General features: G+C 48.0%; 1 protein-coding gene across 1 annotated transcript in view; it reads left to right on the top strand.

Moving 5' to 3' along the window:
* Positions 1–13,080, top strand: part of LOC126108771 (poly [ADP-ribose] polymerase tankyrase-1-like) — a 42,555-nt gene extending 29,475 nt beyond the window's left edge. The window contains exon 4 of the mRNA XM_049914121.1: positions 12,506–13,080. Within this exon, the coding sequence (XP_049770078.1) occupies positions 12,506–13,007 (502 nt within the window). The 3' untranslated portion in view covers positions 13,008–13,080. The remainder of the gene's footprint in view (positions 1–12,505) is intronic.
* Positions 13,081–13,322: the final 242 nt, after the last annotated feature.

The raw sequence follows: 13,322 nt of genomic DNA, 5'->3' as shown, positions 1-13,322 counted from the left end.
CCACTCGTTAAGCACATATCGCCATCATTGCATTCCTTATGTACATTGTCTGCACTGTCAAACACATGAGACTGTACATTCTGCTTATTCACCCTCTAGAAACACCAATATTTCATCTGCCATTCCTTTCTTCTTCTTCTTCTTTCTTTTTTTTTTTTCTTTTTTTTGTCATCAGCCTACTGACTGGTTTGATGCGGCCCGCCACGAATTCCTTTCCTGTGCTAACCTCTTCATCTCAGAGTAGCACTTGCAACCTACGTCCTCAATTATTTGCTTGACGTATTCCAATCTCTGTCTTCCTCTACAGTTTTTGCCCTCTACAACTCCCTCTAGTACCATGGAAGTCATTCCCTCATGTCTTAGCAGATGTCCTATCATCCTGTCCCTTCTCCTTATCAGTGTTTTCCACATATTCCTTTCCTCTCCGATTCTGCGTAGAACCTCCTCATTCCTTACCTTATCAGTCCACCTAATTTTCAACATTCGTCTATAGCACCACATCGCAAATGCCTCGATTCTCTTCTGTTCCGGTTTTCCCACAGTCCACATTTCACTACCATACAATGCTGTACTCCAGACGTACATCCTCAGAAATTTCTTCCTCAAATTAAGGCCGGTATTTGATATTAGTAGACTTCTCTTGGCCAGAAATGCCTTTTTTGCCATAGCGAGTCTGCTTTTGATGTCCTCCTTGCTCCGTCCGTCATTGGTTATTTTACTGCCTAGGTAGCAGAATTCCTTAACTTCATTGACTTCGTGACCATCAATCCTGATGTTGAGTTTTTCGCTGTTCTCATTTCTACTACTTCTCATTACCTTCATCTTTCTCCGATTTACTCTCGAACCATACTGTGTACTCATTACACTGTTCATTCCGTTCATCAGATCATTTAATTCTTCTTCACTTTCACTGAGGATAGCAATGTCATCAGCGAATTGTATCAGTGATATCCTTTCACCTTGTACACTCCTGGAAATTGAAATAAGAACACCGTGAATTCATTGTCCCAGGAAGAGGAAACTTTATTGACACATTCCTGGGGTCAGATACATCACATGATCACACTGACAGAACCACAGGCACATAGACACAGGCAACAGAGCATGCACAATGTCAGCACTAGTACAATGTATATCCACCTTTCGCAGCAATGCAGGCTGCTATTCTCCCATGGAGACGATCGTAGAGATGCTGGATGTAGTCCTGTGGAACGGCTTGCCATGCCATTTCCACCTGGTGCCTCAGTTGGACCAGCGTTCATGCTGGACGTGCAGACCGCGTGAGACGACGCTTCATCCAGTCCCAAACATGCTCAATGGGGGACAGATCCGGAGATCTTGCTGGCCAGGGTAGTTGACTTACACCTTCTAGAGCACGTTGGGTGGCACGGGATACATGCGGACGTGCATTGTCCTGTTGGAACAGCAAGTTCCCTTGCCGGTCTAGGAATGGTAGAACGATGGGTTCGATGACGGTTTGGATGTACCGTGCACTATTCAGTGTTCCCTCGACGATCACCAGTGGTGTACGGCCAGTGTAGGAGATCGCTCCCCACACCATGGTGCCGGGTGTTGGCCCTGTGTGCCTCGGTCGTATGCAGTCCTGATTGTGGCGCTCACCTGCACGGCGCCAAACACGCATACGACCATCATTGGCACCAAGGCAGAAGCGACTCTCATCGCTGAAGACGACATGTCTCCATTCGTCCCTCCATTCACGCCTGTCGCGACACCACTGGAGGCGGGCTGCACGATGTTGGGGCGTGAGCGGAAGACGGCCTAACGGTGTGCGGGACCGTAGCCCAGCTTCATGGAGACGGTTGCGAATGGTCCTCGCCGATACCCCAGGAGCAACAGTGTCCCTAATTTGCTGGGAAGTGGCGGTGCGGTCCCCTACGGCACTGCGTAGGATCCTACAGTCTTGGCGTGCATCCGTGCGTCGCTGTGGTCCGGTCCCAGGTCGACGGGCACGTGCACCTTCCGCCGACCACTGGCGACAACATCGATGTACTGTGGAGACCTCACGCCCCACATGTTGAGCAATTCGGCGGTACGTCCACCCGGCCTCCCGCATGCCCACTATACGCCCTCGCTCAAAGTCCGTCAACTGCACATACGGTTCACGTCCACGCTGTCGCGGCATGCTACCAGTGTTAAAGACTGCGATGGAGCTCCGTATGCCACAGCAAACTGACTGACACTGACGGCGACGGTGCACAAATGCTGCGCAGCTAGCGCCATTCGACGGCCAACACCGCGGTTCCTGGTGTGTCCGCTGTGCCGTGCGTGCGATCATTGCTTGTACAGCCCTCTCGTAGTGTCCGGAGCAAGTATGGTGGGTCTGACACACCGGTGTCAATGTGTTCTTTTTTCCATTTCCAGGAGTGTATTTTAATTCCACTACTGAACCTTTCTTTTATTTCCATCATTGCTTCCTCGATGTACAGATTGAATAGTAGGGGCGAAAGGCTACAGCCTTGTCTTACACCCTTCTTAATTGGAGTACTTCGTTCTTGATCGTCCACTCTTATTATTCCCTCTTGGTTGTTGTACATATTGTATATGACCCGTCTCTCCCTATAGCTTACCCCTACTTTTTTCAGAATCTCGAACAGCTTGCACCATTTTATATTGTCGAACGCTTTTTCCAGGTCGACAAATCCTATGAAAGTGTCTTGATTTTTCTTTAGCCTTGCTTCCATTATTAGCCGTAACGTCAGAATTGCCTCTCTTGTCCCTTTACTTTTCCTAAAGCCAAACTGATCGTCACGTAGCGCATTCTCAATTTTCTTTTCCATTCTTCTGTATATTATTCTTGTAAGCAGCTTCGATGCATTTGCTGTTAAGCTGATTGTGCGATAATTCTCGCACTTGTCAGCTCTTGCCGTCTTCGGCATTGTGTGGATGATGCTTTTCTGAAAGTCAGATGGTATATCGCCAGACTCATATATTGTACACACCAATATGAAAAGTCGTTTTGTTGCCACTTCCCCCAATGATTTTAGAAATTCTGATGGAATGTTATCTATCCCTTCTGCCTTATTTGACTGTAAGTTCTCCAAAGCTCTTTTAAATTCCGATTCTAATACTGGATCCCCTGTCCCTTCTAAATCGACTCCTGTTTCTTCTTCTGTCACATCAGACAAATCTTCACCCTCGTAGAGGGTTTCAATGTATTCTTTCCACCTATCTGCTCTCTCCTCTGCATTTAACAGTGGAATTCCCGTTGCACTCTTAATGTTACCACCGTTGCTTTTAATGTCACCAAAGGTTGTTTTGACTTTCCTGTATGCTGAGTCTGTCCTTCCGACAATCATATCTTTTTCGATGTCTTCACATTTTTCCTGCAGCCATTTCGTCTTAGCTTCCCTGCACTTCGTATTTATTTCATTCCTCAGCGACTTGTATTTCTGTATTCCTGATTTTCACGGAACATGTTTGTACTTCCTCCTTTCATCAATCAACTGAAGTATTTCTTCTGTTACCCATGGTTTCTTCGCAGCTACCTTCTTTGTACCTATGTTTTCTTTCCCAACTTCTGTGATGGCCCTTTTTAGAGATGTCCATTCCTCTTCAACTGTACTGCCTACTGTGCTATTCCTTATTGCTGTATCTATAGCGTTAGAGAACTTCAAACGTATCTCATCATTCCTTAGCACATCCGTATTCCACTTCTTTGCGTATTGATTCTTCCTGACTAATGTCTTGAACTTCAGCCTACTCTTCATCATTACTATTTTGTGATCTGAGTCTATATCTGCCCCTGGGTACGGCTTACAATCCAGTATCTGATTTCGGAATCTCTGTCTGACCATGATGTAATCTAATTGAAATCTTCCCGTATCTCCCGGCCTTTTCCAATTATACCTCCTCCTCTTGTGATTCTTGAACAGGGTATTCACTATTACTAGCTGAAACTTGTTACAGAACTCAATTAGTCTTTCTCCTCTTTCATTCCTCGTCCCAAGCCCATATTCTCCTGTAACCTTTTCTTCTGCTCCTTCCCTACAACTGCATTCCAGTCGCCCATGACTATTAGATTTTCGTCCCCCTTTGCATACTGCATTACCCTTTCAATATCCTCATACACTTTCTCTATCTGTTCATCTTCAGCTTGCGACATCGGCATGTATACCTGAACTATCGTTGTCTGTGTTGGTCTGTTGTTGATTCTGATTAGAACAACCCGGTCACTGAACTGTTCACAGTAACACACCCTCTGCCCTACCTTCCTTCCTATCCTACACTTGTTATACCATTTTCTGCTGCTGTTGATATTACCCGATACTCATCTGACCAGAAATCCTTGTCTTCCTTCCACTTCACTTCACTGACCCCTACTATATCTAGATTGAGCCTTTGCATTTCCCTTTTCAGATTTTCTAGTTTCCCTACCACGTTCAAGCTTCTGACATTCCACACCCTGACTCGTAGAACGTTATCCTTTCGTTGATTATTCAATCTTTTCCTCATCGTAACCTCCCCCTTGACCGTCCCCTCCCGGAGATCCGAATGGGGTACTATTCCGGAATCCTTTGACAATGGAGAGATCATCGTGACTCTTCTTCAATTACAGGCCACATGTCCTGTGGATACACGTTACGTGTCTTTAATGCAGTGGTTTCCATTGCCTTCTGCATCCTCATGTCGTTGATCATTGCTGATTCGTCCGCCTTTAGGGGCAATTTCCCACCCCTAGGACAAGAGAGTGCCCTGAACCTCTATCCGCTCCTCCGCCCTCTTTGACAAGGCCGTTGGCAGAATGAGGCTGACTTCTTATGCCGGAAGTCTTCGGCCGCCAATGCTGATTACTTATCAAAATTTAGGCGTGTCGGGGATCGAACACGGGACTGAAGACATTTTGATTATGAATCAAAGACACTACCCCTAGACCACGGAATTCCTCGGTTTACTTTCTGACGAAATGTCAACTTCGATAACTGTTGTAGAGATAATGCAATGTCTGCTTTGTTTATCATTGTCATCACTCTGCCTCGTATCAACAGCACTAGTGGTGTAGCACTGTTGTGAATTGCTTGTCAACTGATCAGTTAAACTATGGTCCACAGCCACATGCTGTGCTCACCATTGGCTACTTCCAGTGGCGACCACCGTTGCCATTAACAGGCCGTATTATGGGGAACCAAATGTCGTAAAGGTCATTGGCCTTTTGTGACCTCTCACGCAAGTGGTTCCTTGTCGGGGGGGGGGGGGGGTATGAAAGAAGGGAAAGTAGAATTAGAAGTACGACGGCCAATTAACTGCAGGAATGTGAATACGGCTTGTTTAGTCTGAGTGAGTGTTCTTTGAATTTCCTTTAATTGGCATTTATTGACACTTTCATTTGTAGCAACTATTGAAAACTTTAATACAAAGGTGTATATGAGGAGCTCTGGAAATGGTGCATAAAGGTCGGAGTGAAAACAACAGCCATAATGAAAGTTGAGTTCAGGTGTGAAGGCATGCTCAGCTGTGATGCTCGTTCACAATAAGCAGGAAATGAGGTCAGTTCCGTTGTGGGTGTGGCAGGCTGGAGGCGTGTTAAACCACGCCCTGCAGCTGGTGGGATTCGGCACGTCTCTTCAGTGTTGGTTTTTCTTTCACCGTGGAGCAGTTTCTCCCCAATACCTTTCTAATACTCACTTTGCTTATTGCATATCAGCGACCGATGGTAGCCGACATGGACAGTTTGCTTTATGAAAACAAAAATTTATATCTGACACTGAATTGAAAGGTTTACGAGATGGCTTCATTGAGACTCCCTTGACTTTGCTTAATGTCCTAGAATAGTACTTGCTCAGGCCTCAGACTAGCAACAGTGCGACTATTCAGCATGAAACTGATCGGAGCAGAATGCAGCAAGATGCTATACAGAGAGGTGTGTCCTAAGTTTCAACTGGGAAAGTGGGTGGGAAACGTATGTTGTACCTTTCACGGGACAGGATATGTATGAACTGATTTTAGAAAACACATTACTCCTCCCTATACAGAGATTCAAGGGCTTCATTGCTCAATTACCCGTGGTGGTCAGCCGCACACGTGTGGAATGTGTGGATCTATCTGTGATGGGTCGCACGGCTTCCTATTGTTACAATCCAATTTCGTTATTCTGTTCCCTGAAACTGACTGTGCTAGTCTCTGTGTTCCACCGCCCAGAACCCTATCAGACTCACTTATTGATTTGGGTCTTTTCTCCTAGTTCAGTGTATTGAAACGTCTGTTCACTTTCGTACGTTGGCGCGTTTGTCACGCACATCACGATTCTCAGCCGTCTTCGACGGAAACGCAGCCCGACTGTATGCCACGCCCACCTGCATAGCTCCATAAATGTGCGAACTTCAGGTACATTAACTTCTTACACAGGAAACAGCCTCTTCACGCTCTACACAGTATCACCGTGGGCAACTGGGAAAATAGCAACGCTAGACTAACAACCCTCACCCCATAGGAGTGAAGCTCAGCTTGCTTACAGACTAATAGTGAAAGCTACTCACAGCTACTAGTGGACTTTACACTACCATTATTGTCGAGGGTAAAACTAATGAGAGTAATTAGGGGCTCCACCGCAAACTGGATCGTCCCAGTGGCAGGGCTTGGCCAGGGTTTAACGTGGCGTGAGCGGCCACTTGCATTTTGTACGCTGGTGGGTGCAGCTATCAGTGCGGCGACGTCAGGCCGTGTCCTGCCTGCCCCTCGCTGATGCTGCAGGCAAGTTTCAATGACAAAGCGTTCAGGTTTGGAGCTGAGAATATTTTGTGCATCAGTGAAATAAGACAGCAAATCCAGTGAGCAACTGCAAACTCTGAATTCCCCATTAACTGACACCACAGTTCTGAACCAATGTGGTACACTGCTGCTGGCCGCTGTTGTTTGACGTTCCAGTAAGTCTCTGGAGTTAGCTCCCTGCCCCAGTGAGAGAAAGTGGTGGTGCAACTGATGCCGACACCTTCACGGATCGGACTGCTCCCTGGACAGCATATATGCCGAGAGCCGATTTCTGTCGTTCTTGTGGCTACAGTATCCCTACCTCTCAAGAAAAATGATGTAGAGGTCCTTTGCACACAAACACATGTCCGAAGGAAGAGGCACAGTGACAACAACAGCTGTTAAGAAGATACAATCAACAACAGGCAAGGAATTATAGTCTTCATCCTCCAGCATCCGGCAATCAGAGTATCCTCCCCTGCACGGTGATTGATGTGTTGTTGTGTTCATTGTTCCACGTAGTCAGCGTGTACACAACTTTCCCACTAGAGTGCGCCCCGCTAAGCACAACAGCGCAGTCCGTCTCCGCACTACGAGATGGCGCTGTCTTAGAGATGGACTAAATTCTGCTTCCGCCAATCCGGGTATTAATATGAAACGGAGCCAATGAGATTGCTGCTAACACAGAACCTTTTCTCCTTGCGGATCACACTCGTGCAGCGATACCTGAACGCGCGAGGTATTATAACGAGTGTATAGACCTCCGATTAGTCAGTCTGCATCAGTCTGTAGTCAAGTTTCAGTCTGCGCCTAATAAGGTTTATCATATTCCTGTACATAGCCATGAAGATAAATGAAAAGACACTTTGTCAGGTATCAGAGATATGTGAGAATAAGATTAACGTACCAAGACCATAGGAACATCAGATTGTCAGTTGTAAACAGCATCCAGAATCAAGTTACGTAATGTCTATGATTTTTTATTATTTCAATAAATGTGTGTGAAAATTAATCAACTTCTGTTTAAAGTTGGTCACCGTCAATCTGCTACTCTAAGCGTGCAAGTGGCATTTCTATCGTCCGACCTAACGGCAGAAGATAAACACACCACGATAAGACCACGAGACATATTGCTGACACTCGCCTACTTCGTTAGAGCGACAAGCCAAATAATCTGACGGTGTGTGTACCGAAGGTCTTACAGTACGCGCATCACATGTGTGTACACGCGTACAGACTGTGATGGAGTAACAACGACATTTGGGAGTTCGGGCCTGGCCGTGAGTCGTGCACGGATAGTCGAAGTGGTTAAGGCGTGCGCTCGCGCAAGGAGAGAAATCCGGGGCTGAGTCCTTGTCCGGCACAAATCTTCATTGCCTTCCGTCCCTCACACAGCTGACGGTTGTCCGCATTCGCATGTGTGAGGACATTTCAAGCTCTTCACGACAGCTGCGGCCACTACAGTGCCTTCTTCCTCGGACGTGCATGCGTGTCAAAAGGAACGTTGCTTCGTTTGTCTTAAAAGCACAGACGCGGCAATATCGTCAGTGACAACACACTGGCGTGACAAACGTCGTGGGATACCTCCTGCTAATGTGGCGGGCATCCCTTTGCTCGACGTAGCGTAGCAGCTGGACACGGCGCGGGCCCAGCAAGTCGTCAGAGGTCGCCTGCACAGATACTCAGCCGTGCTGCCCCTGCAGCGCTCCATAACTGCGAAAGTGTAGCCGGTGCAGGATTTTGTGCACTAACAGATCTCTCACTTATGTCCATAAATAGTCGGTGAGGTTCATATCGGGCGAGTTGGGCGGCTAAATCATTCGCTCGAGTTGTCCAGATCATTACTCAAACCAGTCGCAAATACTTGTCGCCCGGTGACAGGGCGCACTGCCATCCACAAACATTCCGTCATCGTTCAGGAACTCGAGGTCCTCGAGTCGCTCCACGTGCCCCCAAAGTGGCCGACCTCAACTGATTCCCAGTCAGTGTTGGGTTCAGCTCGACCACTGGACCCAGTCCATTCCGTACAGACGCAGCCCTCGCCACTGCCGGGCCACCACCGGCCTGCACAGTGCCTCGTCGGCATCTCTCCTCCGGGGCTTCACGGGGTCCACGTCGCAGCCGAACCCCACTGCCAGCCCTCACCACCTGAACTCTGGACCCGCCTGACCGGCCCACAGTTCTCCAGGCGCCTGGTCTCCAGCCACGGACCCCAGTGAGGCGATGCAGGCGATGTCGCACTGTTCGCAAAGGCACTCGCATCAGAAATCTGCTGCCGTAACGCATTAGCGCCAAATTTCGCAGCACAGCCCCAACACATATGTTCGTCGTAATGTCCCACGTAGATTTCTGCTGTTATTTCACGCAGTGTTGCTTGTCTGTCAGCAATGACGACTCTTCGCAAAAATTTTAGTTTCGAAGGAAATGCGCCACATACAACAACAAAACACAGTGCTCATACAAGCTTCTGCCAACAGCAAAGTATGTCGAAAGCTTCAGTAACACTGTGCAGTGCTCGATAACAACAAATTGCCTCCGACGAGCGTGATGTGACGACTGTTTGACTTGGATTCGTCTGAACAGTTGCGGGCTGCCTCTCGCGCATGCGCAGTTGAGTGGCATGTGAGCACTCCCTCCTCCCTGTTGTGGTTACAGAAGTGTGGCTGGGAGCCGCCATCTGACGTCGCCGCCCTTGGGAAATGCGGTGGATCCGGGGCTGGTGCTCAGGGCAGCCCGAGCTGTAGTGGGCGGGTGGGTCGCCTCCACGTGGCCTGTGTATACGTTCAGCGGTTTCACTGTTTCCTCTTCGTTTATTGCTCTAGGGTTAAATTAAAGCAAAACGAATTTTTGTGACTGGGAGCTGTCAAATGAATTAAAATACGTTCGCATTATTACGGAGGGCTAAAATATGTTGTCAGTTTCAGATTTTATTTCCACCTTTGACAGTCAACCATTAATCACCTTGCAGAAGAATGAAGCTATTTTTCGCTAAAGAGAAGTGGCTTCTATTAATCTTTCCCGCTGAGGCAGTCAGTTTATTTCACACAAAGTATTTAATTTCACACTATTGCCTAGTTTCAACTGTTCGCTGCGTTTCAGGTGCACTTATGGTATTATACCATGATAAAGAACCAAACATGATGTAATGCAGTACTGCTGCTGCAAGAAAATTGAAATCCAAATCTCGATTTAGGAATGCGCACTTTAAGGCGAATTGTGCATTTTAGTGTGGTGCACGAAATCCGGATGCTCTTGAAGTAATCCTGTGATGTCTTGTTTCTTTCGTGACATGATGTAAGATCCTTTGTTTTACACGTACGAACATAAGGGCCTCCTGCGTCATCATAACACCAGGGAAAGAAATGGGGAATTTTTTTCCTTGTACATGCAGGCTATACACCCTGTTAGCTTGTTGGTGTACAGGACATGTAATAATAAATCGATACTTGTACAGCTCCAAAAGCAGCAGTCCATTTACAATGTGCAGCCAATATTTTTATATGCAGGAGTGTCCCGATATTTTGTCCGCCGATGCACAGTTTTTTCAATATGTCGAGAGTCGGTATCGACATTTCAGTAAATATTGATGTATTTGATGCTCCACGTTATTAAAAATACCCTGGTTTACCGCCGACTGCCGTTCCGCAGCCGAAGTCTGTCAATTGCAGCGGTGCGGCCATTGGAGAAGACGGCGGCAGCCCTAGCAGGCGAGTCAGCCGAGTACAAGGGGCAGCCCGGCCGACGCTCGGCCCTCCCTGCAGCTCGCGTGCGCCACGCCGCAGCTGCCTGCGTGTCCAGACACGGCTGTCACACGACTTCCGCCGGCTCAGCCTAACATTCGACCTGGTCTCTGCTGGAAGGCACGTTGTTACTTCCTGACGGTGAAACACCTGGTCTCAGGTCGAAATTACAAACTACTCGCAATTGTACGTAGACGGAATATACTTTATTCAAATACTTTCAGCACATACTGAAATGTGTTCGACAGTCGCTGACAGGTGGTAGGGGGCGTCGCTTGCGAGGGCCGCCTGCAGACGGCGCAGCCTGCCCTGGCCGCCCTCTGCCCTGGACGCGGTACAGTGTGTCCGTCAAGTCGTGCGCCCTCTCCGCTCCACAGTGCTGTCCCGGCGACCCAGTCTGGCCACACAGCCTGGCGGCGCTCACTCCCAGCTCGGCGACTGCCCCGTCCAGGAAAACACGACATTGCGGAGTAAATTGCACCAACACGGGAACAAGAATCTAATGTCAGCGTTCCAGTATCTGTTAGAAATATAAAAGCGGATGCCTGTTCGTGTGAATGCGTGTTCGTGTTCAACTTCGTCCACAAGTGGCGCATACATTCCGTCAGATACTGTTTTTAAACAAAACACAGTGCAGCTGTACTGGAGAATTTAAGCCTTTCCTTTGATGGGGTGCTCTGAAACGCGACAACTCTTGTGACACGAGTAGTGCTCAAAAGTAACGGGGAACTCGCCATTTGGCGTTTTTTATAACAGATTCGCAAGACTTTTTTGTCGTTCTGTAGGTAAAAATGTCTGAAAAGTATGTCTCCACCAGGTAAATGGGATATTTTGTCTGATGTCACATCTCGGAAAGGTTATTGGTGTGTTAGTAGAAGTGGCGATTGTTTCTTTCATGTAAAAGCGGACTATCGCATTTGAATTAAATTTGGCTGTGAGAACGGAGTGAAAGTCATCAAGATTTTAGAGACATTAGATTTTGCTTTTGTCGAATCTACTATCAGTACGGGAAGTGTTTACGACTGATGTAAATATTTTTAGATTTCAACAGTTTGGTGCACCACGAATTCCTGTCACAAGGTGAAACGGTCAGGAAGCAGTAAAACCTACAAACTCAACGCCAGCGGCATGACGCAATCCGAAAAAAAAAAAGTCCAGATGTGTGGCGGAACAGTTGATGATTTCTGCACTGCGATAACGCATCTGCTTACAATTCGTTGCGTGTTCTTGCATGTTTCGCTACAAACCATGCTGTGCTGACGCCCTTGGCTGCACCATCACCCGATGTGAAATTTTGTTCCTAAAAATTACGACGAACCGTAAAGGGCTGTCTTTTTCATACACAGATGAGATTTGAAATGCACTGCTGAGAGAACTACAGGGTATCACAACAAAACTTGCAGATTTGTTTGACACAGCGGAACAAACACTGGAATGAATGTATTGTCACGTAGTGGAAAATATTTTGATGAAGACAACGTTGATATAGAGTAATACATAAACCCAGCAATGGATGCAGTATTCACCGCTCTCGCTTTCACTAATATTGTCCGTGTTGCGACCTACGTTTTGTTAACAGACGAGGAAGTTGTATTTCTGTAGTTAGAGATGCCATTAGTTACCTATGTTTTCTTCGCCAGAGTCGGAAGGGATTGTTCCACACACAAGTAACCGTTAGAGGTGTGTTTCTCTGAAGCTCAAAGATCGGTTACCAACAGGATGCTGAGGTCACAGGAGGTGACTCCTCGGAGTGAATTAGGAGGAAAAGTTAAAACAGCTGGTAATGAGATGACAGCTGGTAATGAGATGCAGTGCACCAATTTTTAACGGGAAGCGGCTGCAGATTTCGATAATGGGATACTGGTATGTGTCTGTGATACGCTGGTTGATCTGTATCGTAGAGGGGAGATTTCTAGATTTGTAACTCGTGGCTGGGCAGAAGTGTATTGAGGGCTGCTCGCAGTGTGCCGTCTGTGATGGTTTCTTTGATTTGGTGTGTGTGTGTGTGTGTGTGTGTCTGTCTGTGTAGTAGAGTGAGAGAGTGTCGATGTTTTTTGCAGGAGCCTCTCTCAACAGGAGAGAGGGAGGAGGCTGATAGAGGCGGCCAAGCAGGGCGCGGTGGAGCAGCTGCGCGAGTTGCTGGCGGCGGTGGCGGACGTGGGGGCGAGGGAGGAGGGGTTGTTGGGGAGCATCCGGACCGCCCTGCACTGGGCAGCACGCGGGGGTCACGTGGCGGCGGCCAGCTGCCTCATCGGCGCCGGCGCGGAGGTCGACGCCAGGACCAGCCTGCAGCAGAGCACGCCCCTGCACTCGGCTGCACAGAGTGGCCACGCTGGTGTGGTGCGGCTGCTGGTCGGCGCCTCTGCTGACCCCAACGCCAGGGATTGTCGGGGGCGGACGCCGCTGCACAGGGCGGCAGCGGGGGGCCACGCAGAGGCGGCGGCTGAGCTCCTCCTGGCGGGCGCGGACAGGAGGGCCAGGGATGGTGGTGGCAGGATCCCGCTGGACTTCGCCAGGACGATCAGAAAGCAGCAGCTGGTGGATATGCTGACACAACGCTGACATACGGCATTCAGGAAGCACAATCAGTTACATCATATGTGTTGGTCTTTCAAATAAAGAATACAAAAATGAATCCTTTGTTCATTTATTTGTACATATCATTTTGTGCTGCGTATGACAACTCTGGTAACACCGTGACAACTGTAACGACCTGTAAACTAATGTGAGGAGCCGTTCAGTCTGTAAAATACTTCACGATCAGTTTTTGAAAAAGCTGAGTAACAACTGTAAAACACTCCACTATTACTAAGCACCACTTGTCTCTCCCAAGATTGTCTTCCTCACGGTATACAACATATGCAAGAAACTTACAAG

This window comes from Schistocerca cancellata, chromosome 11 (assembly GCF_023864275.1).
Source record: "Schistocerca cancellata isolate TAMUIC-IGC-003103 chromosome 11, iqSchCanc2.1, whole genome shotgun sequence".
Lineage (NCBI taxonomy): Eukaryota > Metazoa > Arthropoda > Insecta > Orthoptera > Acrididae > Schistocerca > Schistocerca cancellata.
This window is presented reverse-complemented; position numbering and strand designations above follow the sequence as displayed.